The 26,701-nt window shown below is 41.1% G+C and overlaps 1 protein-coding gene across 1 annotated transcript in view; it reads right to left on the bottom strand.

Annotated features, from left to right (window-relative positions):
• pou6f2 (POU class 6 homeobox 2) overlaps positions 1–26,701 on the bottom strand; it is a 473,829-nt gene that overhangs the window by 432,849 nt on the left and 14,279 nt on the right. The window contains exon 2 of the mRNA XM_033019974.1: positions 23,851–24,025. Within this exon, the coding sequence (XP_032875865.1) occupies positions 23,851–24,025 (175 nt within the window). The remainder of the gene's footprint in view (positions 1–23,850; positions 24,026–26,701) is intronic.

Here is a 26,701-nt window from a genome sequence, read left to right as displayed (position 1 = left end):
CTGACTGCATAGCATGCAACTTCACCTTCACGGAGAAGGTCCTGCCCATCCCAAAATGCAACACCTAGCACTTATCTGCATTAACATCCATTAACCATTCCTCAGCTCAATTGTCCAAATGATCAAGATCCTGCTATAATATTTGATAATCATCTTAGCTATCTACGATACCAGCTGTCTATGATAATTGTGAGGACAGTATGGCATTGCAGTGGTGGAGACCAGAGTTTGATCCTGACTACGGGTTCTGTCTGTACGGTGATTGTATCTTCTCCCCATGACCGTATGGGTTTTCCCTGGGTGCTCTGGTTTCCTCCCACATTCCAATGACGTACAGGTCTGTAGGTTAAATTGGCTTGGGTAAAAATTGTAAATTGTCCCTAGTGTGTAGGATAGTGCTAGTGTACAGGGATCACTGGTTGGTGCGGACTCGTTGGGCCCCAAGGCACTGTATCTCTGAACTACACTAAACCACCCACTTTAGTGTCATCTGCAAACTTACTCATCATGCCTTCTATATTCTCATCCAAATTGTTGATATAATCCACAAACATCATTGGGCCTAGCATCGATCCCTGAGGCACACCACCAATCACAGGCCTCCAGTCCAAAATACAACCTTCCGCCATCGTTTTCTGCTTCCTTCCACAAAGCCAATTGCCTATCCAGTCAGTTATCTTTCCATGGATCTAACTTTCCAGAGCAGCCTACTTTGCAGATCCTTATCAAATGCCCTGCTGAAGTCCATGTAGACAATGTCTATGGTTTTGCCTTATCAAGGTCCTTCTACAGTTGTATAGGGCCCAAGTAAGACCCCACCTGGAGTATTGTGTGCAGTTTTGTTCCCTTAAAGTTTGAGGAAGGACATTATGGATATGAGGGAGTGCAGCGTAGGTTTATAAGGTTAATTCCCGGGATGGCGGGACTGTCATATGCTGAGAGAATGGAGTGGCTGGGCTTGTATACTCTGGAGTTTAGAAGGATGAGAGGATATCTTATTGAAACATATAAGATTATTAAGGGCTTGGACACGCTAGAGACAGGAAACATGTTCCCAATGCTGAGGGAGTCCAGAACCAGGGGCCATAGTTTAAGAATAAGGGGTAAACCATTTAGAACGGAGATGAGGAAACACTTTTTCACACAGAGAGTTGTGAGTCTGTGGAATTCTCCGCCTCAGAGGGCGATGGAAGCCAGTTCAAGAGAGAGCTAGATAGGGCGAGATAACTTTAAATAGCGGAGTCAGGGGACATGGGGAGAAGGCAGGAACGGGGTACTGATTGGGGATGACCAGCCATGATCACATTGAATGATGGTGCTGAATCGAAAGGCCGAATGGCCTACTCCTGCACCTATTGTCTATTGTCTATCAACATTTTTGGTTACTTCTTCGAAATACTCAGATTCATCAGACACCATCTCCCACCTACAAAATCATGCTGACGATCCTCAAACAGCCTGTCTATCTAAATGCATATACATCTTATCCCTCAGAATACTGTCCAGTAACTTACCTACCACAGATGTTAGGCTCACTAGTCTATTGTTCCCAGGCTTTTCCTTGCAGCCCTCCTTAAATAGAGGCACAACATGAGCCACCCTCCAGTCTTCTGGCATCTCAGCCATGTCTAACGATGACATATCTCAGCCAGGGCACCCTTCTTCTTTAGTTTCCCACAGTGTCCTTACATTCAAAATATTCAAAGTATTCAAAGGTATTTTATTAGTCACATTCACATACACCGAGGTGTAATGAAGTGAAATGCTTTTTGCCATTTTGCAGCACACAAAAAAAAGAATACAGACATAACACCAATGAGAGTCTTAAAGACAAAGAACATCCCCCCACAATGGCTCCCACCATGAGGGAAGGCACAAAGTCCAGTCCCCAACCCCAGTTCACCCATAGTCGGGCCTATTGAGGCCTCCACAGTTGCCTCTACGGAGGCCCGATGTTCCTGGCCGTTCTCGCCGGGTGGTGGTGCTCCGGCGTCGGGAGAGTCCTCACAGCGGCATGGGAACCCTGGAACGGCCGCCTCCGTACTGGAGGCCGCGGCTTCCGAAGCCGACAAGGCCGTGCCGGATAGAGCTCCACAACTGCCGATCTCGTCGCGAGATCCCAGGCTCCCGGTGTAAAGTTCGGCGCAGCTGGCCGCTCCACAGTCCCGCAGCTCCGCGATGTTGTTCCCGGCGGTCTCAGCTCACCGGAGCTCCAGCGCGGCGACCCAGGCAAGGCATCGCCCGCTCCACGATAGCGCTCCAGCGCTGTGCCGCCGCCGAAGCCGAGGTTCTTGGCGGTCCACGACAGGAAACGCCGCTCCAGGCCCGCTGGTAGGCCGCGAGGACGGGTCGAAGCTACAGCCCGGAGAAAAGCTGCCTCTCCGACCAGGTAGGGACCCTGAAAGGCAGTTTCCCCCTTCTCCCCCCCCCCCAACACAAAAAAGTCTAGACCTCCAAACAAAACACTTTAACTAACTAAAAATATAAATAAAACGGTGAAAAGACAGACAACTGCTGGCAGGGCAGCCGCGCACAGGACAGCGCCCCCTGTCCTGTACATATATATGATCCAGTCCAGATGATGTATCTACATTGACATAGGACATTCAGCACCTCCTCGACCATAATGTGAACTGTACTCGACATTTCTATTAACTGTCCCAAGTTCTCCTGTGTTAATATCTTTCTCTACTGTAAAAAGAGGAAAAATACACAGTGGGGACCTTGTTCACCTCCTGTGGCTCCACACAGAGATGACAGTTCTGGTTTCTGAGGGCCCTATTCTCTCTCTAGTTAACCTCTTTCCCTTATAAAATCGCTTTGGATTTTCCTTAACATTATCTGCTAGAAGCATCTCCTGCCCCTTTTATACCCTCCTGATTTTCTTCTTAAGTATGCTCGACAGTTCCCAAAGCTCCTCCAGAGATGCACTTGATTCCAGCTGTCCCTATGTCTCCTTCTTTTTCCTGACCAGAGCCTCCATTTCTCTCGTCAAAGTATCCTTACTCCCACCTGCCTTGCCCTTCACTCTAACAGGAGCACACATTCCCTGAACTCTTGTCATCACACTTTTAAAAGCATCCCACTTACCAGGTGTTGCTTTACCGCAAACAACCTACTCCAATCAACTTTAGCAAGTTCCTGTCTAATACTATCAAATTCGGCCTTACCCCAATTCAGAATTTTAACTCGTGGGCCCATCCATTTCTTTATCTCTAACTATTTTAAAGCTAATAAAACAGTGGCCACTGGTGCCAAAATCCTCGCCCACAGATCCTTCAGTGACTTGCCCTTCCAAATTTCCTCAGAGTAGATCAAGCTTTGTAGGGCCCTCCACTATCGCCAAATTTGATAAACACCTTTGACAAATTCCAACCCATCTAAGCCCTTGACACTATGACAATCCCAGTGGAATTTTAAAATCTCATACTATGATAAACTTATTAGTCTTGCAGCAACCTGCAATCTCTGGGCTTATTTGTTCTTCTCATTCCCATTGACAATTTGGGGGCTTGTAGTACACTCCCAAAAAGGTGAACACCCCTTTTTATTTCTCAGCTCCACTTATATAGTCTCACTGGACGAACCATCAGTAATATCTTGTGACATTCGTCTTACTAAATAAAGCAACACTCCCTCTCGTTTTGCCGCCACCTCAACTCTCCTGTAGCATTTGTACCCCTGAATATTAAATTGCCAATCTGGTCCCTCTATTGGCCAGATTTACCACAATGGTCACAATGCCCCAGTCATAGGTACCTGTCCACACCCTGAGGTCCACACTTCCCGTCAGGCCACTTGCATTAAAATAAACGCAATTCAATCGAACTTTCCCTCCTTGCTCCCTTTACTCAACTCCTCCTTCCGTTTTATACTGAATCTCTCCTGTTCTTCATCCTGTCACTTGGCTTTGCTTTAGTTTTCTCATCTTCCAGCTATCATTGTGTCTTAAAGCTCATTTTACCATTATGTTATCCTAGTCCTGATGATCAGCAACTTTTCTCTCCGTGATCCTGACTGACCTACCATGTCTTTCTTTTTGTTTTCAGTTTTCTAACATGTAAAACTTCAACTCATGTTCTCCTTCTGTATCAGAAGGTGGCCAGGATATTCACGTGGGATATTTCCTCTCTTCCACCAGTTGTAGCGCTTTGATTTTTCAGATTTTATGAGTAGCCTAATGGTGATTATGAACAGCTCATCCAGACTGCACATCTGAGGCTAGTGATTTTTTTTGTGAATTCCATTGTTATAAAGATTAACTAGGGCACCAGTAATATTTCCCCAATTCTTCAAAATAATGGCATGGAATGCTTCCTTTCAGGTAGCTGATTCTAATTGATCTTGATGCTCCGAGTTACATAACTGATGAGGTGACAATGCTGAAAAAATTCTCGAGGACCATAAATTCCAAACAATATAAATCAATAAATAAGCATTTCTTTCCGATGTCGTCTGCTTCTGTGCAGTCATCGCCCTTGAAGCAGAAGCCTCGAGTATCCGCTTGTCATGAGTTATGTTAGAAACCAAGTCTATGACCCGGATACAAATGCTATTCCCAGGTCAATGCTTGGAGCCAATATAGTTCACCAATTGCAGAAGTTGACATCAAACATTATGAAACAGGAGCATTTTAAATTGATGGGAAATTCTTTGGAATATATCACTTGTGTTGAACACAAAACCTCAGCTTTCTGCATCCATATTAGAACAAGAGTATGGTGAAGAAATGTGTTGAAAACCTTCATTGAGATAACCGAATAATGTTGTAATATCATCAATTATATACATTGCCCATATCTCTCCACATGACTAATACACCAGTAACACAATGTTTATCTCTTTGAAACATAAAATTGTTAGATGGTTTAACAGAGTAGATACCGAAAGTATGTTATTCCGAATTGAAAAATCCTGGAATGTTTGGGAGGGTCTGAAGATCATGGACCCACATCAAGTAGCTGGCCATTAAGCAACAAGATGAGGAGAGGGTTGTGAGCCTTTAGAATAGTGAACATTAAAAGGTCGTGTATATTCAAGATTGAATGAGATCGATTGACACTCGGAACTAAGTGATCCTGCAATAAGGCGAGTTTTAGGAAGAACACCGACCATCAGCAATCAGGGTTTGAAAAGGAATTGCAGATGCTGGTTTAAACTGAAGATAGGTCGAAACCTTTCTTCAGACAGGTCTCATATGTAAAATAGGTCAACGCATCATTACGCGCGACGTCGAGCGCAAATCATGCATCATCATGCTGTCTGGTGCGCGTGACATCATTAGAATACCCTGCGGCGTGCGACGATGCATGGTTACGCACGGTGATGTAACAATGCGTCACCACACAATACACGTGAGACGTCGGGAAGCCAGCGTTCGATGCCAATGCGTCAGCGTGCGTACCCAATGCGTCAGCGTGCGTACCCAATGTGTCAGCGTGCGTGGCGTGCAAGGATTTCGTTACTCTACGAAATCCTGGAGCGCCGCGCGATACCGCGCGCCACCGCATGCGATTCCACGCCTCACCATGCGCAACGCATGCACACCCCACACGTCATGACGCGTCGACCTATTTTACATATGATGCGTAAATGAGGCGCAAATGACGGCCAAGTGGGTCAGGCCCTTAAGACAGCAGACCAGCTCACCTACTTCCTCAGGAGACAGAGGGAAATTGGCAAGTCTCCAATTACTCCAAACCTTCTACAGATGCACCAGAGAAAGCATAATGTCAGGTTGCATCACAGACTGGTATAGAAACAGCTCTGCCCAAAACCGCAAGAAAATTCAGAGATTTGTGGATGTACAGTATCTCAGTTCATCAATCAGACCAGCTGCCCTACCATTGACCCCATCTACACTTCACACTGCCTCAGGAAAACAGCCAATATAGACTTGTCACACCCTTGTCATTCCTTCCTCTCCCCACCTCCGTCAGTCAGACAATACAGAAGCATGAAAGCATGCACCACACCAGATTCTGGGACAGCTTCTTCCATTCTGTGATCAGCTTCTGAACAGTCCTTCTATTGGCTAGGGTACCGTCTGATTCACCTCTACCCATTGTGCACTTTGGAATTTGAACTGTTGTGCTGCAATGCTGAGAACTATATTCTGCACTCTGTATCTTTCCCTTTGCTCTATATATTGTGCTTGAGTTTGGCTTGATTGTATTTATGTATAGTATTATCTGATTTGATCGCTTAGCTTGCAAAACAAAGCTTTTCATTGTACTTCAGTACACGTGACAAGAATAAACCTAAACCTGCTAACATAAGCTTATAATCTTGCATGGCTGTCAATGTATTCAACTCCAGCAAGGGTCTCTTCATATACTTTATTAAAAGAAATAAGAGCCTGTTAGTTTTGATTGACTGCTTTTGGTCATTTGCATGATTCCACGTGTAAATCGATTTTACTTGAGATTCAGATCCACAAACTCCATGTTTAGAGGCGTGCAAGGACAGATGGATTTCATCTCCAATTCAAGGTTTCTGTGTAAACAGGATTGCTCCCAGGTGGGATCGCATCTGTGAGCACTCCTCTTGGAAAAATGCATGACTGGAAGAAGGAGAAAGGGGAGTCATCTATGCAGGCCATATCCAGGATACTTGGGGAGCAATTTGCAGATGTGAACTTCTGCAGGGAATAACATATTCCTTGTAAGAGTATTCTCTCTGAAATCTGCGATCAGCTTAAACCACAACTCCAACCACATGACACAGTAATGACCACATTGCCAAGAGCTTCTAGGGTGAATGTGGTAACTTTCTTTATATATTCAGCTAATGCTGGAGATGTTCTCACACTGCTGTCTACTGTTGCACAAGGATGTTTGTTAAACAACATTCCTTTAAAAACAAACTTACTTCATTACACTCTCTCAGCAGTGGCAAGCTAGCAGTGAACACATATGAGCTTTATTTCTGACTCCGTGGTGTGACATGACAAAAGTCGAATGGCAGCACATTCTATTCCTTCAAACTCCAGCTGATGCATGACCAAACACTGAACATGGTATATTTTAATGCACAGTATCCTGACAACAATCTTTTCATTCTCATTTGGTGATAGTCCAATGTAGCTTCTCCATTTGAAAGATCATGACAAAGCACGAGGGCATGGCTACCTACTGGCGGGTAGGCTCATGATCCAGAAGGCAACCAGAGCATCCTTACATAGCACGCAAATTGTGAGACCAATAATGAAATGATGAAATCTGATATAGAAAACTACCAGTGTGGTTCAAGTGTCTTCACTACTTGCAGGAGAGGAAATGTCAATCTCATTCATTGTGATGTGTCTGTCACAATTAAATTGATAGCAGTGCATACAGGTTCTGTGACATGGTCGAGAACTTTGCTAATGCGCAATGTTATGAGGATGAAGTCTGAGTCCTGGCTGTCAAACATCATTGCTAGGTCTATTAGGAACGTGATTAATTAAACAGTATTTTAGACAATGGACAATAGGTGCAGCAGTAGACCATTCGGCCCTTCGAGCCAGCACCGCCATTCAATGTGATCATGCCTAATCATCCACAATCAGTACCCTGTTCCTGCCACCTCTCCATATCCCTTAAAGGGCCTGTCCCACTTTCACAACCTAATTCACGACCTCTGCCGAGTTTGCCCTTGACTCATACTCGCAGCATAGTCGTCACGAGGTCGTAGGAGGTCGTGATGCTAGTCATAGGTACTCGTGGCATCAAGTAGGTTGGGCCGTTTTTCTAGCCTGATGAAAAATGGCCACGAGTAAAAAAGGTTGTGAATTAGGTCGTGAAAGTGGGACATGCCCTTAACTCCGCTATCCCTAAGAGCTCTATCTAACTCTCTCTTGAAAGCAACTAGAGAACCAACCTTCACTGCCATCTGAGGCAGAGAATTTCACAAATTCACAACTTTGTGTGAAAAGGTTTCTTGCCTCTAGTGTGTCCAAACCCTTAATAATCTTATATGTATCAATAAGATCCCGTCTCATCCTTTTAAATTTCAGAGTATACAAGCCCAGTCGCTCCAATCTATCAACATATGACAGTCCCGCCATCCCGGGAATTAACCTCGTGAACCTATGCTGCACTCCCTCAATAGGAAGAAAGTCCTTCCTCAAGTTTGGAGACCAAAACTGCAAACAATACTCCAGGTGTGGTCTCACTAGAGCCCTGTACAACTGCAGGAGGAGCTCTTTGCTCCTATACTCAACTCCTCGTGTTATGAAGGCCAACATGACATTCGCTTTCTTCACTGCCTGCTGTACCTGCATGGCTACTTTCAGTGACTGTTGAACCAGGACCCCCAGATCCTGTTGTACTTTCCCTTTTCCCAACATGACACCATTTAGATAATAATCTGCCTTCCTGTTTTTGCCACAAAGTGGATAACCTCACATTTATCCACATTAAACTGCATCTGCCATGCATCTGCCCATTCACCCAACCTGTCCAAGTCACCCTGCATCCTCATAGCATCCTCATAGCATCCTCCTCACAGTTCACAATGTCACCCAGCTTTATGTCATCTGCAAATTTGCTAATGTTACTTTTAATCCCTTCATCCAAATCATTAATTGCGGTACCCCACTAGTCACTGCCTGCCATTCTCAAATGGACCTGTTAATTCCTACCCTTTGTTTCCTGTCTGCCAACCAATTATCTATCCATGTCAGCACCCTACCCACAATACCGTGTGCTCTGATTTTGCCCACTAATCTACTATGTGGGACCTTATCAAATGCTTTCTGAAAGTCCAGATACACCACATCCACTGGCTCTCCCTTGTCCATTATTCTGGTAACATTCTCAAAAAATTCCAGAAGATTAGTCAAGCATGATTTCCCCTTTGTAAATCCATGCTAACTCAGACTGACCCTGCTACTGCTATCCAAATGTGCCGCTATTTCATCTTCTATTATTGACTCCAGCACCTTCCCCACCACCGATGTCAGGCTAATTGATCTACAGATCCCTGTTTTCTCTCTGCCGCCCTTCTTAAAGAGTGGGATAACATTAGCTACCCTCCAATCCACAGGAACTGATCCTGAATCTATAGAACATTGGAAAATTATCACCAATACGTCCACGATTTCTAGAGCCACTTCCTTAAGTACCCTGGGATGGCCCTGGGGATTTATCAGCCTTCAGTCTCATCAGTCCACCCAACACCATTTCCTGCCTAATGTGGATTTCCTTCAGTTCTTCTACTACCCTAGATCATCTGGCCACTAGTACATCAGGGAGATTGTTTGTGGTACAATTTAAAGTTTCTGTGTGGTGCTGCTCCCAAGGCCTTCTGAGTATATATTTTAATAGGTTCCTTGTACACTTGTGCCCGGAAAGGGAATGGGACAGTCAAATGAGAAAAAAAACAATCCGCAGGACAAAAGGAAGGAGTGGGCATTGTTACAATGAACTGAAGGAGATCTATGGCTCTCTACAGATAAAAAATATCTCTTCCTACGTTCCATGATAAAGCCTCTGGCATAAGCTTCCAATATCTTGGAACCTACTTTTCTCTTTATGTTATTCCTCATTATTTCCCAGGTGATGCTCTCTGAGAGAACGACCATCAGCATCTATGTTATTGTGCAGCCATAAATTAGGTATGTTGCAAAGCCTACCTGAAGCGTCACTGAAAATCTGTCGCTGCGGGTGTGCGCGATTTTGGTGCCATTTAGAGGGGGGCGGGTTTAAAACGCGATTTTCTCTAGGCTGTTCAAATCGAAGATGTTCAGCCTAGTTAATTATTAACGAAAAATCGCTGGAAGACCCCGTCGCAAAAGCTATTATTAGTTTTAAAGGCCTCGTATAATAGTTATAGTAGTTTAAAAATCAATCTCTAAACCCGCGACCACCGGCAGCTGTCAGGGTCGCATAGAACAAATAATAGAAGGTATGCTGCTTATTTTTACATTAAAAAGGGCTTCTTAAGATCCCTTTATACAAAGTTTAATATTGCGAGTAGCTCATTTTGGGCCCATTATATCCCGCAGTATTTTTCTGGGCATTTGAGGGCACAAATCTACCGCAATGTGAATGTTCTAAAACAGCGCGTTCACAGGATCCCACTAGAAAGCTGATTTAAAATGGACTTTAATTTACAGCAATTGAACACTAAATTCCTTCCATTTGGCCTATCAATTAATGTAAATGAGATTTAAAAATCATGTTTTATTGTGAATTATTTATGAATATTATTTGGACACTTAGGCTATTTAAAAATGTTAATCATTTATTAAGAAATGGATAGATGTTTAGATCTAGTAATTGAAGTTTGAAATTAGCTACACTTGGGTAACTAACTAATTATATGCTTTAATTTCAGGTCATCCAAGTAAGATTATTTTATATTTGTTTCAGAATGGTTCAATCTACGATAACTGAAAATTTCATTCAGTTCTCTTAATTTTTAAGAAGGTTATGGGCTTTTGACTGTCCACGATCACAGCTTTTATGTCCATAGAAAATCAACAGGGAACAAGATGCTAATTTCCGAGTATGAAAATGGCCATAACTTTTTAAATACTTGAGATATGAAAGTGAATTAGGTGTCAAATTAAACTTCTTTTTATGCTTTATCTGATGGGATAAATTACAGACTTGATTTTTTAAATCTCAAAATTTTGTAACATTGCTACATAAATGATGGCGGGGGATTAAAAAAAAAATAGATGTTTTTATCAAGAACATTCAATCTGCAATAAGTACAGAGTACTACAAGTGCAAAAGAAAGACAAAAGCATTAACAAATTCATTTTCATTCAAAGATGTTAAGCGGTTAATCCTTCATAGATTCCTCTGGGAATCCCCAGCTCCATTTCAAGAAATGGCCAAGAACACCGAATGCAACAATGGCCTTTGGACCAGGCAATATCTGATCTGTAACACAGTGCTGGAGTAACTCAGTGGGTTACGCGGCATCTCTGGATGACAGGGATAGTCAATTCTTCTTCAGACTAATTGTAGTAGGGGGAGGGGGAGAAAGCTGGAAGACTGGTGAGAGAAGAACAAAGCCTGGCAAGTGATGCGAGGAGGGGGACTTCATCGACAGATGGGTGTTCAATGGCAAGAGATGAAAAGGAAACAAAAGTGTGTCAGGTAAGGAGAAAGGATAGGTTAAAGCCAGAGGAAGGGATAATGGTGGAAAGAAGTTGAAGAAACAGGTGCATATCAGGGTGGGGAGGTGCACAGGAAAGAAGGGAGCGGGTTTTTTCTAAAATTGGAGATTTCAATGTTCATACCATTGGGTTTTAAGGTACTCAAGTGGAATACAAGATGCTGTTCCGCCACTTTGCGCGTGGCCTCACTCTGGCAATTGAGGAGGGCCAGGCCAGAAAGGTCGGTATGTGAAGATGAAGGGGTTTTAAAATGGTTTAAAAACCAGAAGATTCAACAGGCCTTGGCAGACTGAGCGAAAGTGCTCGGTGAAATGGTCGCCAAATCTATGCTTGGTCTCAATGGCATAAAGGAGGACATATCAAAAGAACTGAATGTAATAGATGAGGTTAGAGGAGGGGCACGTGCGCCGCTGTCTCACCCGGAAGGGCTGGATGAAAGTGAAGGAGAAGGTGTAGGGCCAGACATTACATCTCCGGCGGATGCAGGTGAAAGTGCCTGGGAAGGAAGAGGATGTCTGGAAGGGATGAGTGAACCAAGGAGTTGTGGAGGGAGTGGTCTCTATAGGCCCTACCAGAAATGTTGCCTATTCCATGCCTTCTGGAAATGCTGCCTGACCCACTGAGCTACACCACCACTTTGTGTTTCACTCTAGAATCCAGCATCTCAATAACTTGATAACACAATAACTGCTCCAAAACAGGTTGTGCCGCTGAGCAAGCCGCTCCTATACAGTTACAAAACAGCATTTGCCGGAAGTGGCGACGCTGCCCTAGCAGCTGCGGCTCACCTGCAGTCCGTCTGTTTTTACTTTTTTTTTTGTTTTCTTTTGTCCTGTTTTAGTTAATTTTGGTTTATTAGGTTGTGTATGTGTGTGTGGGAGGGTGGGAGAAACATGTTTTTGGTCTCTTTCTTCCGGGGGATGCGACCTTTTCTTGTCGTATCCCCCGTCTCCGCCTGCGCTGAGGCCTCCAACTGGGACCGACCTCGAGGCTCCAGAGGCAGAGCCAGCCAGGACTTACCATCGCGAGGCTGGCCGACTTCGGGGCTGTGGTGGCGTTCCGGCGTCAGCGACCCGACTTCGGGGCTGTGGCGGCAATCCGGCAGCGGTGACCCGACTTCGGGGCTGTGGCGGAGCTGCGGCGGCGGCGACCCGACTTCGGTGCTGTGGCGGCGTTCCGGGGGCGGCGACCCGACTTCGGGCTGTGGTGGTGTTCCGGCGGCAACGACCCGACTTCGGGGCTGTGGCGGTGTTCCGGCGGCGGCGATCCGACTTCGGAGCCTCGGCTGCGGGCCCAGTGGACGACATCGTCAGGAGCTCGCAGGTCACAGGTTGGTGAACTGTTTTTCCGGAGCTCCCGCAACAACAGTTTCGTCTGCTGGACTAGAGGGCAGCAGCTTCAGCAGCTTCGACCACCCCGGCCGCGGAGTTTGAACCGGCCCGTTCGCGGAGCTCGGATTCAGCCGCGGGTCTGACTTACCATCACCCGGCGGGGTCACAACATCGGAAGCCTGGATCGCCTCAACGCAGAGGGAGAACAAGGAGGGAAGAGACAAGGACTTTAAGACTTTTGCCTTCCATCACAGTGAGGAGGTGCCTGGTGGACTCACTGTGGTGGATGGTAAATCTGTGTTTATTGAGTGTTTTTGTTATTTTGTTCTGTGTTATGACTGCAAGGCACGAAATTTCGTTCAGACTGAAAGTTCTGAATGACAATAAAGGATACTTGATACTTGATTTACCGAACAATGTCCAAAATTGTCCTAGTCCACCTTGTCCACATAAAACAGAACAAATTGGATCCCTCTAATTACTGCTAATTTCCTCTCAATCATCAGTTAAGTGTTGGAAAATGTCACTGAAAATTCTATCAAGTGGCACCTATTCTACAATAACGTCCTCATTTAACCTCTGGGTCTCAGTTGAGCCTTAGTCGAAAAAAAGGCAGAAAAAGCTGAATTACTGGGGTTAGATGAAAGTGACTGCCTTTGACATCAGCAGCGTTTGAACAAGTTACATCGATGAACCTTGGTAAAATTGAAAAAAAGTGCGTACATACCATTGGCTGGTGCCATACCTTGCACGAAGGAATATGGTTGTGGTTGTTGCAGGTTCATGTTCATACATTATAGGAGCATGTTATATCATATCTTATATTTCCTCTCATTCCCATTCTCCTGCCTTCTCCCTATAACCTCTGATATCCATACTAATCAAGAATCTGCCAATCTCAAAAGTTAAGCTTCTCTGCTGCATTATATCACTATAGGTTTCCTCATGGCCTAGGTCTAATCCGCTGTTTCATCATGTCCTTTCTTCCATAAGATTGGAAGCAGGAATAGTCACTGATGTCTACACCATTTGTCATTTCACAGAAACTAAAACAGCCCATGCTTGCATGCAGTAAGATCTAAACAACATTCAAGTTTGGGCTGTTAAAAGGCAATTCATATTTATGCAACCCTACTGCCAGGCGGTAACCATCTCCAACCAGGGAGAACCAAAATACCACCTATAATCATCTTTAGTTTTAGTTTAGTTTAGAGATAGCATGGAAACAGGCCTTTCGGCCCACTAAGTCCACACCGACCAGCAATCCCCACTAATCAACGTTCTCCTACAACGTTCTCCTACAGGTTCACCAGACTGTTTCCTGGGATGGCAGGACTTTCATATGAAGAAAGACTGGATATACTCGGCTTGTACTCGCTAAAATATAGAAGATTGAGGGGGGATCTTATGGAAACTTACAAAATTCTTAAGGGGTTGGACATGCTAGATGCAGGAAGATTGTTCCCGATGTCGGGGAAGTCCAGAACAAGGGGTTTAAGGATAAGGGGGAAGTCTTTTAGGACTGAGATGAGAAAAACATTTTTCACACAGAGAGTGGTGAATCTGTGGAATTCTCTGCCACAGAAGGTAGTTGAGGCCAGTTCATTGGCTACATTTAAGAGGGAGTTAGATGTGTCCCTTGCGGCTAAAGGGATCAGGGGTTATGGAGAGAAGGCGGGTACAGGATACTGAGTTGGATGATCAGCAATGATCATATTGAATGGCGGTGCAGGCTCGAAGGGCCGAATGGGTTACTCCTGCACCTATTTTCTATGTTTCTATGTTTCTACACACACTAGAGACAATTTTACACTTATACCAAGCCAAATAACCCACAAACCTGTACGTCTTTGGAATGTGGGAGGAAACCCGCACAAGATCACAGGGAGAATGTACAAACTCTGTACAGACAGCACCCGTAGTTGGGATCAAACCCGGGTCTCCGGCGCTGCAAGTGCTGTCGGAAGCAACTACACTGCTGCGCCACCGTGCCGCCCTATTTACTATTGTCAAATCTGTCAACATCAATTTCTGGAGGCCATCAAAACCCATAAATTTAACTGCATCATCCATAAAAAATCTATTTACCAGAGCAGGATAGAAACTTACCCCATCACTCCCCCCAAGTCCTTTCACCTTCTACAATATATAGTCCATGGTACCAATAGCAGTAAAAAGACTCAGCAGCAACCATTCTTGCTTGAGTACGTCTCATCCACCAACCTAAATTTTCATGCAACCACATGGCTGCTGTATGTACTGCATACAAAATTTAACTCACCAAGCCTCTCTAACTGCACTTGTGAATCACCAAGGAGGACAAGAACACTGTCACCTCAGGTTTCCTTCCATGTAGTACAACATTCTGACTTGGAAATATGTAGCCATTCCTTCACCATCAAAGGATCTAATGGTGGAATTCGCCAACCAAACTGTGAAAGTATAGTCTTCAGACAGATGACAACGTTTCAATACAGATATTAAGCACCATCTGCTGCAGGGCACTTATGGGTATTGGCCTTGCTCAGCAACATGCACATCCTAAAAATGATCTGAACAAATGTAGGACAAAATAGCTTTAACATTTTTTTTTAAATTAAGAACGCCAGACTTCTGCAGTTGTGTCTGGCCAATGTACTGACCAGAACCACTGTCTGGACACCACATTAAATGAATGAGCAGTCAGGGCAAAGCTGCCTGGTTTTGCAATTACTGAGTGCAGTTTATTATATGTTGATGGCATATTTTCTGGAATAGATCTGACACTAACTTTCTGATTCAAGACTTTAGGATCTATATTATTATTTCCAGCTCTTTTCTTGCTGTTCTTCCACTTGCAAACGTTGTGGTTTGCCCTATCAGAATGACCACCCCATGATTAGCTTCAATTTTTGATCGGCCATAAGGAAATAAAATTTAAGGCAAAATAAGTGACAGACACTGACTCACCTCTTCATCCCTCAGGATTGAATACCAATATAATCAATATAAGATGAACACCAATGAATCAAAAGGGAAATTTAAAAAAATCACTGCTTTGGCCAACGATTAGTAAGGATAAGGAATTTGAAATTACGTGGTACTGAAGGCAAACAGATGAGAAATGAAGAAAAGGCTAAGTCGGCATGATGTTTAGGAGGAGGCTTTGCAGACAAGTGTTAGGCAAGTGTGATGGATGGTGTAATTTGAAGTAATGAATGTTCCATGAAGTATGGCTTTGATACATTATTGTGCCCAATACTACTACTTATATGAACCTGTGCCTTCAATAAAGGATGTTTATTTGCTCAGAAGTATTGTAATACCATACAAAGAAACCTACCTAACAGAGGAAATGTAAGTGGCCTCTCAAGTGCAGTATGAACATGAATATGGACTTGTTAAGCAGAATAGTCATCTTCTGTGCTATATATTCTGTGCAATTGTGCATTTGTCATAATGCCATGGATTTATGAGAAAAATAATGAGCATTTTTGCCGTGCATTTTAAATCACATCAGGAATGTGCTTTGATTCCAACCAAATACACTTGGATAGTAATTTGTGCTGCACTGTGCGACATATGACAGCTGTGTTGTGCATGGGAAGGCTTCAGAAACGTAAATACAATGACTAGATGATCTTAGTGATCAATGGTTGACTAAAATAGTACCTCGATATTTTGTCCATCCACCAGGGAGAGCAGGCAAAGTTTGAGATCAATATCTTTTCCAAAAGGAATCTTTCCATCAGACAATAAAATCAGATGTATAGCATAAAAAGGCTATTCATTACCAGATCTATCTATGCTTATTAACATTGATAGTTTAGAGTTGTGGACTTTGAACGTGCTTCAATATAGTTATTGTAACATGGAGAGCAGAACAATTTACAGAAATCTAAATGTAGTCCCACTCAAACTTCTATACTAATTTAATGTAACCTCTGTTTGGAGTTCTTGTAGTCTAAAATGAACCTGAATGCTGTCATTTTACTTTATGTTTGAAGTTGCATTGCTACTTTTAATGGTTGTTAATCTGTGCCTCTAGCCCCATTAGTCTTTTATTTTCCAAGCAGTAGGTGGCCTAATTAATTATATTACTTAAATGCACTTCCTCTTGTCTAGGCTCAGCTATTTGTCCTTTACACCCCAATTTTAGAGTTTGTTGACATCTACTGTTGTTATTATGGTCTTGCTCTGGATAATCGTTATCCTCCAAATTTCTGTTACCTTTAGACTTTGATGCAACACTGTTCATTCACAAATACAAGTCATCTCTTGTAATACATGATCAGGAAGGAACTGCAGATGCTGGTTTACACCGTAGACACAAAATGCTGGAGTAATTCAGCGGGACAGGCAGCATCTCTGGATAAAAAGGAATGGGTGACGTTCGGGTCTGAAGAAGGGTCTCAACTCGAAACATCACCCATTCCTTCTATCCAGGGATGCTGCCTGACCCGCTAAGTTATTCCAGCATTTTGTGTCTATTATCTGTATGATCAACAGGAGTGCCAGTTATGCTCATGGAACATTTTATGTGGCACTACACAACAATATTACGGGAGCAGATTTATCACATGGTTTATCAATCGTTCAATAAAGTTCATCAGTCCTTTTCATATAAAAGCAAAAAGGATTAGCTTAGTTGGTGGATCTACATCCAGAGGAAAATATGTCAAAAAATTAACTCATTTTCAAGCATAACACACATTGATAATTCAGGGCTGGACAAATTTGAAACAAATCAAATTTGGAATGGTCCCTTTAGGAAGTCAGGATGTACAAAACAGATTACTGTTTAAAGCATAATACTTACGCAGTGAAATTAAATTGTTACTGAAGGATTCTGATTTAAAGGTATTCTTTACATAGTTCACTACAGGCCTCCAGTGGTAGGATCTATGCACTGCAATAGATAAATGGCCAGGCATCTGTGACATAAATATTTTGGCTAGATAACTCACAGGCAAAAGTTAATCACTAAGCCCACTGCAGTAGAATTCAGGTATTTCATAATCTGCTGCACCATTTCGCACAACGGCTTAACGGTTTTCCAGCTATACCAAAAGGAATCATTAATTTCACCGTGTCGCAGCAGCAAAAGAGGGAACTAATAAAGCTGAAGAAGAACATATTAATGATGTTATGATTCAAAGATTCAATTTATGAAGCGCCTTTACCATTGCTGATGCCACAAGGCGTTCCAGAAAGATTAAAAATAATTGATGTAGAGTCACATAAGGAAATAATAGAATGTAGGTTCACTAGGTTGATCAATGCTTGTGGCTTTTCAGGACCAATGCTATAGGTTTCAAAACGAAGAAAGAGATGCAGTGAAACTGAAATATTCAGGGAGGGAATTTCAGTGAGAGCTCTGGCTGTTCATGCCACAAGCGTCAATTGTGAAGTAATTAAAGTCATAGAAGTTTCTAAAATACAGAATTTGAGGTTTGATGAAATCTTAGTGTTGTACGGCTGGAAGAGATGGAGAGCGGTAAGTATATGGAGGAATATGAACAATAAGGGGTAATTTCAAATCAAGCCATTATTTAAAAAGATGGTATCTTACGTCTTTGCGCAAAGGGATAATATGGAACAGAATTGATACAAGTTAGGACACAGATAGCTAAATAATTTGACCACAAGAGAGTTAGGTTAAAGGGTTTAAATATATATTAGCTCTGAATTATTGGAAACTGGTACATTTTAGTTCAATACCAATTTATACAACAGATTATTAAAATATCTCCATGAGCTGTTTCAGAATAAATCTCACTAGTAATTTTAGCTGTTTGATTTTGAAAATAATTTTGATTCTATATTTACTAAGTCATGTCCCTGAAAATCAAATCAAGATTGCAAATTTTTGTTATTTCCAGTTCTAAAGAAAAAAACACAACATCTGAACAGAGGCAGCCATGTGTCTATAGGAAACTTTCTTAATTTAGTTTCTCTGTATCAGAGAATCAGTCACTGGGTTACCACTGGTCCCCAAACATCTAATGAGTAAGTAGATTCATGTCGGCTTGAATTTGACGAAGCCCGAGATGTTTTCTCTGATTTAACAGTATTTTTCAAGATTAGGTAGTTCTCTTGCAACGGTTTTTTTTTGTAACTGCTGAATTCTTTTATTCAATTAAACTATTTCTTAGATTACAAATCGATTGTGAAAATTCAAAACTGGTCCCATCAGCAAGTCTCAATCAGCATTACTCAACCACATCTTGTTATAACCGTACAAAAAATACTCAATGCTGATAAAACAAAGTGCTGGAGTAATTCCGCAGATCAGGCAGTAAGTCTGAAAGCCACAGATGGATGACATTTCGGGTCAGGACCCGTCTTCAGATGCACAGTGCTCCGTAGCCACTCAAAATGACCTCATTAACCTAATCATCAACACCTTGGTAGACACCTTACATGCACAAATTGGCTGCTGCACGTCCCAACATTATAAAAGCATGTTCTGAATTGGTAGCAAAATATTAGGCGTTACCTGAGCTGCTGCAAAACATGAGCTCTTTCCTGCTGAAATCATTGTTTTATCCATTTCAGGAACTACCCTGAATTCAGGCAACAGAGTTTATTTTTAAGTTTGTCCTGTTCAAAAATCTTCAGCAAGTCATCATTAGGTGTTCCACATTGATTGTCACTTCCTCAAATGCAATTGTTCAGGCAGGATCTAAATTCACGTTGTTTACTACCAGCAGGATTCTTACTGAATAGATATTCTTCAATTCAAAACTGTTATACAAGATTAAGATTTTTTATTTCTAATCTAACATTATCACTGCGATATCCATTAAATCCTTAACAGTTGTCAGCACCTCACATGTTTTCTCTCGTCTCATGAACACAACCATCCGTCAAGAATTAATTCATTCTAAGGTGGGATAAAAAGTGAAAAATTGCTGCTAGCTATCAACTCAATATTGAATGTTGAAGCTATTTACAGTAGATGATATACCCAAATTTACAATGCTTCTGTGAAAAATTCATATGGAAACACACAGCATTCGGTTCAGCTCACACAAACCTAAAGCACCCGAAGGTAATGACTTTGGCAAAGTTGCTAAATAATGACTTCGCAATAGTACTAGAATTAACCCTTTATTCCGCTGGATTAAAATGAAGATGTGTACAAAAAATGTTTAAACAAATCGTAGGTTCAACCTTATATCAGTTATGTTTGCTGCCAGTAAAGTTATCAGATTATACAATGTATTTTTCTGTATCCCAATTGAAGAATGATCAGGGCAGGTAGAAAACTAGCCTGTTGTTTTGCTATCATCTGGTATGGGCTATAGTTGAACTTTAATTTCACCATCCATGTGCTTTGAAAATAAATGGGGGGGGAGGAGTAATTTGCATTGAAAATAATAGGGAATACATTTAAAATCGTTGCTGAAAAGATAAAGTAAAAATTAATTTAAAATAATTCATAATTAATTAATTAGGTAAAAAATAGGCAAACTCAACAGCCCTTTCAGATAACCACATAGACATAGAAACATAGAAAATAGGTGCAGGAGTAGGCCATTCAGCCCTTCGAGCTTGCACTGCCATTCAATATGATCATGGCTGATCATCCAACCCTGTATCCTGTACCTGCCTTCTCTCCATACCCCCTGATAAATTTAGCCACAAGGGCCACATCTAACTCCCTCTTAAATGTAGCCAATGAACTGGCCTCAACTACCTTCTGTGGCAGAGAATTCCAGAGATTCACCACTCTCTGTGTGAAAAATGTTTTTCTCATCTCAGTCCTAAAAGACTTCCCCCTTATCCTTAAACTGTGACCCCTTGTTCTGGACTTCCCCAACATCGGGAACAATCTTCCTGCATCTAGCCTGTCATACCCCTTAAGAATTTTGTAAGTTTCTATAAGATCCCCCCTCAATCTTCTAAATTCTAGCGAGTACAAGCCGAGTATATCCAGTCTGTCTTCGTATGAAAGTCCTGCCATCCCAGGAATCAGTCTGGTGAACCTTCTCTGTACTCCCTCTATGGCAAGAATGTCTTTCCTCAGATTAGGAGACCAAAACTGTACGCAATACTCCAGGTGTGGTCTCACCAAGGCCCTGTACAACTGCAGTAGAACCTCCCTGCTCCTATACTCAAATCCTTTTACTATGAATGCTATCATACCATTCGCTTTCTTCACTGCCTGCTGCAACTGTATGCCTACTTTCAATGACTGGTGTACCATGACACCCAGGTCTCGTTGCATCTCCCCTTTTCCTAATCGGCCACCATTCAGATAATAGTCTACTTTCCTGTTCTTGCCACCAAAGTGGATAACCTCACATTTATCCACATTATACTGTATCGGTCATGCATTTGCCCACTCACCCAACCTATCCAAGTCACCTTGCAGCCTCCTAGCATCCTCCTCACAGCCTCACATAGGCACTGCAGGCTGAATAGGATTAAGGTTCTATGTTCTGAAACAATCTAAAATGTTCTATCATTCAACTTTTTGGGATATACAACCTTTCTTCACCAACATATACATGTAGCAAAGAGAAAGTTTCAACATAAAATTAGGTATTTAAATTTGTTTTCGAAAATAATTTTTCAACCAAAAAGAATACATTATTAAAGGATTCCATAAGTTGGTTCAATACAGGGGCAACACAATGGTGTGGCAGTTAAGGCTGCACAGCACAAGAGACCCAGATTCAATCCTGACCTCGGGTGCTGTCTATGTGACCGCATGGGTTTCTTTCATGTACTCAGGTTTACTCCCATATCCCAAAGATATGTGTGTTCATAGGTTAACTGGCCGCTATATATTCCTCCTAAAGTACAGGGAATGGATGCAAAAGTAGGGTAACATGGAGCTAGTGCGAATGGCTGATCTATGGTTGGTGTGGACGGTGGGCCAAAGGGTCTACTTCCATGCTGTATCTCTAGATTAAACTAAAATTGCTGGAAAGGATTGTTGTAAAAGGATGGGTGCCAGGGGATAAGGTTGAGATTTGGGCCAAATGGGCTTATCCACATCTGGAGTCTGTACAAAGGCAAAACAAAAGCAAAAATGCCAAATAATCTATTCCCCTCATGAAGTGATAAATTAAGCCTATCAATACTTAATGTTGTCAATTCTAAAATAACAGAAATCGTTACTTTATTTTCATACCTAGTTGCACACTAATCGTGCATTCGAATCTTAGCAATATTTCTTAATTTAAAGATAATAAAGTATAATTCCAAAACACAAGCTCAGCTTTGTATAATAATGTAAAGATAGAAACAGTTTATCATGGTCCTGAGTTACATTTTTACATATAATTTTTAGACCAGGAAACTCTGAACAGGAAACAGTCACCTAATTCATGTGATCACCAAAAACACAGCAGATGTATTACATTAGGCAAAAACACAAACTACTGGAGGAACTCAGTGGATCAGGTATCATCTGTGGAAGGAAATGGACAGAAAATACTTTGGGGCGGGACCTTTCTCCAGTTTGAAGGGTCCAGTACTGAAACGGCATTAACCACTCACTTCCACAGATGCTGCCTGACTCATTTAATTCCTCCGGCAGTTTGTTTTTTGCTTAAGATTCCAGCATCTGTAGCCTTTTGTGCCTCCGTATTACATTAGGCACCAGTTATCAGTCTTTTTTATGCATCACATGTTTTAATGTATAATTGGTTAAATGATAATTATTCCAAATCTAGACTTTCAATTCATTGCTCTATTACATTTATGACTTAGCCATTTGCAAATAAATCCTTGTAACTTTCCAATACATAGAATTTTTCAACAACACAACAGAAGGGTTGATGGTAGAAAGCTTGTTGTTTGAAATAATAAGACATATCCAGAGCATAGAGAGTAAAAACTTAAAAATAGCAGAATGAAAGATGTCTATTGTTTCATAACATTGGATTTATTAGTCCAATGCTGAAAGTACAAATTATATAACTGAAACAATCATTTAAACATAAACTATCCTGGTTATTAAGGACGATCAGATGGGTTGAATTTTGTTTGCTACTATAACTATTCTTATGATATTCATGCCTTTGGATATACTGAAAAAATTATTAACTTCACAGCATGACACTTTACTCAGATCTCTCTCTTGTCACTTTGCCTTCCTGAAGTTTTTCCACCAACCTTTATTTCTAGTACTGGAAAAACCCAAATGGATCTTATTAAATTTGAGCTTTGCAAAGCCATCCACAAATTTGAGTCTGAATCTCATGATCAATGCATCGAAATAAAACATGACCACCAGGTGGACAAGGATAAAAATGAGTTTTTTTTTAAACTGGCTGCTCTCAAATGTTCACATGCTTCTCTTGATGCATAGCTGTATGATCTATTATTAATCTCAAATCATATAACAGCAGGGTTTTTAATCAAAGAAATTTCCAGATTCTGACAGCATTAAATAATCTAGATTTATTCATTTCTGACAAGAATACAACAATAGAAATTCAACTGTTTTAACCACATGAAAATCAGTACAGATTGATTTTTTTTCAAATTATTTTTTCTTGCATTGTACAGAAAATGTATATCCAGCGATCTTCAACAATATAATGCGGAAGTTCAAAGTAACAGTAAAGTTGTATAAATTCCTTGATCCTTGTACTTGCTTAAGAGTTATGACCTCAAAAAATTACATAACTTACCAAAACAGGGCAAGGTGCACTATTACAGATTTTCTGTTGTTGTTTAAAGATATTAAATTAATTAACTTAACAACTCCTATCAACAATTGTGCATCAACCCAATCACTCCATATTTTGAACAGAGGGACTTGAACCTACATTCAGTGTCAATAATGCAAAATCAAGTTTCACTCTGAATCGCTCGCAAATGACAGGGAAATTACAAAATCATTAATATATTTGAGAAATTGGTGCAATTTTTTTTTTTAAAAGCACATCATTACAGTATTGCTTAAAATAACAAACCCAGCGTAAAGAAGAGGAGAAAGTAACAGCTCGGAAGCATTTAAAAATAGTAGAATGAAAGACGGTGCAAGAGGTATCAAAGATATAATTCTAACATTGCACATAATGTTCTCAAAATATAGCATCAGATAGTCACCAGGGTAAAATTGATGGACTAAAATATGCTAATGTTACTCAGATAGTTCCCCCTTTAGAATCACAAGATCAAATCTCAAGTCTGTGCAGGCAATATCTGGCTTATGTTTACAAGTCTGGTAAAAAAAGTTAACAATTTTCAGATGGTTCATGAATTTTTTGGGCAAGGTGGGGGATGAGAAGGTATCGATAAAAAACTGGATTTTGAGAGGGAATCTAACATGAATTTGATTTGCACTAAAATGAAAATCAAATACTGAACCATACTGTAGGATTTGGTCCACTTGCCCTCAGCACTAAACTGAAAGAAAGACATATCCTTTTCACAGAATAGGAGTATTCAAAACAAACTCACCGAAGAGCTTGCTGGGAGTGTCCTCGCTGTCATTTAATTCCACAGGCACAACCAGAGACTCATTTAGCTCATTGTCTGAAGTGGCCGTCTTGTCCTCACCTCTCGATTCTGCATTCATTTCAGCTCGTAGGGACAGCAAGGGTTTGCTGAGTTGCTGTCCAGAAATCATAGGATCCTGGGAAAGAAAATTGAGTGAAACAAGGTTAGCTTTGGCGTATACTCTCCTCTTATCTAAGTCCCAGGCAGCTCCAGCTGCTATTGCTAGCTGCAGTCAAGTGAGGAGCTATTATAGATTCAATGAGTTTTCCATTACTCTCCGCCCTATTAAAGATCTACTAGCATGCAAGGATTTTACTATGCTTTGTCAAAATACTCCTTTTCATGAAAAGCTGATTAAAGAAAACATGGTAGTGTAAGGCAGGCTGCCCAACATTTTTATTTTGTCCATTTATGTCTTCAATAATTGTGCAGTTCATGTCTATCATCAGATGCACTTACTGCTCATGTCATAGCCAGTCAAAATGATTTAAAAAAGTTTTCCCTCTGTACATGTATTCTCTGCATCATTGACTCTAAGAAAGGCTGCAAATAAAATGTAATTTACAATAAAAACCCAGTTCTAAGATTTTGTTTTACATGTCATCTGTATAAATTCAATCAATTAATAATTCCACTAGTTAGTACAAGATGAATTTAATGATTTCTGATCACTTCTGTGGAGATCTAACAAAAGTATTAACTTTTCGAGTTCTCTTTTCTTGATTATTGTTTGACCTCTGACAGGAAAAGGCAGGCAAGGAAAGGGTAAACAGCCTGCTATTAAACTGTATGACATTTACCTTTGATGGCTACAGCTGCTCTAGAAAACCTCCGCTGATGAATACTGGGAAGTACTGAACTCCCAGAGCTACCCCTCACATATTTATTGCAAAGTTTGTGCCTAAATGGTTCTAAGTGAAGAACAGGTGACTAGCATTCATTGTATACTAGTGTTCTGTATCCACTCACCACATTGGTCGATGAATGCCTGTGGGTTTTTAATATATTCATTTCGGAAAATTGTATTTGATATGACACATGATAATCTATGAAAATGTTAATCAATAAAAATAGTTTAAGCTGTCATCAAATGCACTCCTTTAGTCAATACTAATATCGCTGCAAACAATGTCACTGTCATCGGGGCTTAATTTGCACAGCACTTAAATATTGGACTCCGTGCATCAATGTGCTGGTCTTCAAAGAGGTAAACAGATTTTCCTCTTTTAAAGACTGATGCAGTCCAAATGCTTGTGCTGCAGCAAATTCCCCCTTTGAATAACTTGATAGGTCCACTGGAGGGCAAAATTAATACTTAATTGAATCTCACCATCATCAAAATAATCAATACTTTTTTATTATTTATTCTTTACAGTCTGTTGACTGTTTAAAACCTCACGGGGGAGGCTGGAACGGATTCATGATTTTAACATGCAGTTGTTAAACAACACAAATTTCAACACGCATTATGTCTGGGCTTGTGGAAGTATGACTGGATTAAATGTACACACTGAAAATAAATTAATTTCTGACATCAAAGCACAAAAAAAGTGTGGAAATAAACTGCAGTTGCACACATGGAGTTAGCTTGTTTCTGAAGCGTTTTATCACACCAAGAGCAGAGCTGAGCTTTCATAATGCTGACATTCCTCATCCTGACAATCCTAAACAAGTGGAAAGGATGAGACCACAGATATCATCTTTCATTGCATCTCTGGCTCCACAAATAACATGACAGCAATTTTTATACTGTTAATTAATAAATAAAATTGATCCCAAATTTAATTCCAAGCATAATTATACTACTAATATTCATTGCAGTCAGGAAATAACAAATAGAATACATTTCTGCTGCTTTGTGTACATATGAATCTGTCACCACAGAGAGCCTCGTTGAAATGCTGAAGCCCAAGCAGTGGCATTTTCCAAAATCGAAGATCATTAAATTAACCTTTAGTGCTCCAACTGCCTTTTGTTGGATATTCACATTTGTTTTCTCACTGTCCAATCTTATTTGCTTTTACAATAATCTTCAGTAAGCTTCACAAGCAAGCTCTAAGCAAGCAGCATTATCACTCCCACAAAAATATCAACAAGCAGTCTACTGTTTACTTTATGTTTGACTACTGAAAAGTTTTACAACTGAATATTAATTACTATCCCAGAGGGGAGTGCAGAAGGACTCCTGACAATGTGTGTACAAAATATATGCCCGACACATATCAAAAAGAGCGAGTTTCAAATGGGCTCATAAATTCAAAAAGAATGACTGAACCTTGCAGGTTCAAATTTAACCAAATACATATTGGTAAACAATGCATACAAAAAAAAAATCAAACTTAAAAGTCCTCAGTGTACACCTCTGTGCCAGTAACCAGATGTTGTGAGAAATATTCAAATCAGACCTAATCTGACTTTCAGTTTAGTCATTGTAGTTGTATATATTAGGTACTTACAGTCCATGCCATACTCTCTTCAAATGTGCAATAAAGTATTCAAGAACTGCTCTTGCAGAGAACACTTCACGCATTCGGCATTTTCTCCTGCACCCCCAATTCCACTAAAGCTCAATATTCTTTCAGTCGAGCTATTTGTCTAGCTTTCAGTAGCACAGCATAGTTCAATTGGCAATCCTTGGCCCAAGACAGCTGAATCACTTCACTACCATATAGCACGCCATTTTGAAGCTATTATACCTTTACACTGTCCTTTCATCGCAGTTTCTCTAATCTTGCTTTGTGAGAGCAGAAAAAAAAAACAATCAGGCGAAATTATTAGTCAATCTTTACCAAGTTATTCTACAGTGCAAATT

This window comes from Amblyraja radiata, chromosome 4 (assembly GCF_010909765.2).
Source record: "Amblyraja radiata isolate CabotCenter1 chromosome 4, sAmbRad1.1.pri, whole genome shotgun sequence".
In the NCBI taxonomy this organism is placed as follows: Eukaryota; Metazoa; Chordata; class Chondrichthyes; order Rajiformes; family Rajidae; genus Amblyraja; species Amblyraja radiata.
This window is presented reverse-complemented; position numbering and strand designations above follow the sequence as displayed.